This window comes from Notolepis coatsorum (genome assembly GCF_963971535.1).
Source record: "Notolepis coatsorum genome assembly, chromosome: 4".
Classification (NCBI taxonomy): domain Eukaryota; kingdom Metazoa; phylum Chordata; class Actinopteri; order Aulopiformes; family Paralepididae; genus Notolepis; species Notolepis coatsorum.
Window position 1 is genome coordinate 44,814,140 of NC_140168.1, and position 2,189 is coordinate 44,816,328.

Consider the following 2,189-nt stretch of genomic DNA (forward strand, 5'->3'; position numbering starts at 1 on the left):
GTAGGGAAGGAAGAGATGTGTGCAAGAGGAGAGAATTCTAAGCTCCACGGTCAGAGGGTCAGGCCTGAAACCTGACATCATGGCCTGGGTATGCAGAGTGAAAACATATGCCTGCAGAGCCCCCGGCAATAGAGGGGTAATTTATGGGTGTTACTGCGGATTTAACCCCTGAGTGTGTGTCACCAATAAAAATGACAGCTCGAGATAAGGGGAGACTCTGAACACCTCTCTTGTCATCTCTGATGAATGGCGAGCTTGGACCTTCTCTGGGGGGGGGGGTCAAGTTAAAGGAAAATGTAATTAATTTAGAAACTGTCTCTTAATCAGGACCTAATTAACAAAATATACAGGTAACTTCACTGTACTGTATGTGTGCAACAGGACAATACCAAACTAACACCGGTGCTAGCGTAAAAGCATCCCAGCAGTTGACTGAATGAGCTTACATAAGGTGTTGATACATGTCCATTGCTTTGAATAGAGATGAGAGAAGTTGTAGTTATTTGCATGGTTGGGCCTACACTATTAAGAGTGTTCTAGCTCTGTCTTTTGTTGTTTTTAGAGCACGCCATTTCAAGTCTCGCTATCTTGAGTTATAATAACATGTTCCAAGAGACCTACCAAAGCCACATGAGCTTTACAGGAAGAGAAGAAAAAAAACTGTCCTGCCCTCTGAAGATTTCCTGTTCCATGAAAAGTGCATAGTGTGTGTGAGTCAGTATAGCAGGGCCAGTCTCACTCCTCCTGCAGGCTGCTGTGTGTTTGCTTTCCTTCTACTGGGGGCGCAAGACGCGAGAGAGCAACAGGCGCACCACAGATAGTCCGAAGAGGGACGCGGAATAATAAAAGTCTGGATTATTAACCGTTGTCAAATTAATGAAAAAGAGAGGCGTGTTATATAGTCCGTTTCTAAATGGAGCTGCGTCGGCTTTCCGCGTTTTGGTGTGGAACGATACTCTTTGGTAGTATTTTGCTTGAACAGACGGGTGAGTTAAAAACTTATTTCTGACTAGTATTATGGCTGCGATTTATTATCACGGACATAAAGTCATTTTTAGAAACATTTATGGACGGTTATCGTTCGTGATCGTCCGCTTGTAATGGTGACATATCTCCCCTCCTCCTCCCAAGATTTGATTAACTGCCAAATGATTCTGACTGTAAAGCAGGTGGCCGTACAGGAGGCTATACTGTACTTACTTTGTATTAATAACTTCGCTGCGATGTAGCTTACCGGATTGTTGTTGTGATGATGACATAAATAGACTCACATTATGCAAAATGATACAACTTTTTACACGTGCCTTCTCCGGATATCAGTCTACTCAAATAGTGTTATTTACACATTAATACGCTTAATTACTCGTATGGTACTTATGACCGACTAATTGAAATGTAAATTGGGTGTTATAAACATTTGATGAGAACGTGTGTATTGTAATCTAAGTTTGCACCCCATTGCCTTAAAATAATGAGACATCACCTGCTGCTGTATTTCACTGCCTGCATAGTTCCTATGAGAAGAATTCTCCCTCTTTGATGTGTACCCACAATGTTAACATTGGCCTATCATTCGTCTGAGGTAGACAATGTTTTACCTCCATCTGTCTCCCACTCAGTCCCAATGGCACCAAGTGGCTTTGACTTCTCCTAATCCTCTCTCCCCCTCTCTGCAATTACGTGTAGCCCTGGGTGACAATTACCAGCAGCATGCATCCCCTCCATATAGCCCGCCTCCATGGGTTTAAATGACATGCTCTTTGAGGGGTGTTGCTCTAATGATATAATTACTCTGGCTCAACCACCTTACCACCACTAGCACTGAGTCTGAGTCCCCCCCTGTGCCTCGTTTTCCTCAAGTCGCTTCACCTCAGGAGTCAGACACAGTTTTAAATTGCTCTTTCAAACATTTTGAGTCTGGAGATCAGGTAACGTCTTAATGTTTTTTATTTGTGAGAGATTTAGCACTCTCCACACTCTCCAGTCAGACGACACCTGAGAGCAATATCCTGACTTCAATATCCCGCTGTCATCTCATGTGGGGGTATCTCACTGTAACCGGCTGTTTCACACTGAAGGTTGTATTTCTGTTGCCTCAGGCCACATTTCTAACTCCACCCTGCAAATTGGGCAAACGGCTACAGTAGTCTTTTTGTCCCGGTGCAAGAGTACACACACAGCGCGTCTTC

The 2,189-nt window shown here is 43.7% G+C and overlaps 1 protein-coding gene across 1 annotated transcript in view; it reads left to right on the top strand.

Annotated features, from left to right (window-relative positions):
- Nucleotides 1-720: 720 nt before the first annotated feature.
- tgfbr2a (transforming growth factor beta receptor 2a) overlaps nucleotides 721-2,189 on the top strand; it is a 37,549-nt gene continuing 36,080 nt past the window's right edge. The window contains exon 1 of the mRNA XM_084312344.1: nucleotides 721-986. Within this exon, the coding sequence (XP_084168470.1) occupies nucleotides 914-986 (73 nt within the window). The 5' untranslated portion in view covers nucleotides 721-913. The remainder of the gene's footprint in view (nucleotides 987-2,189) is intronic.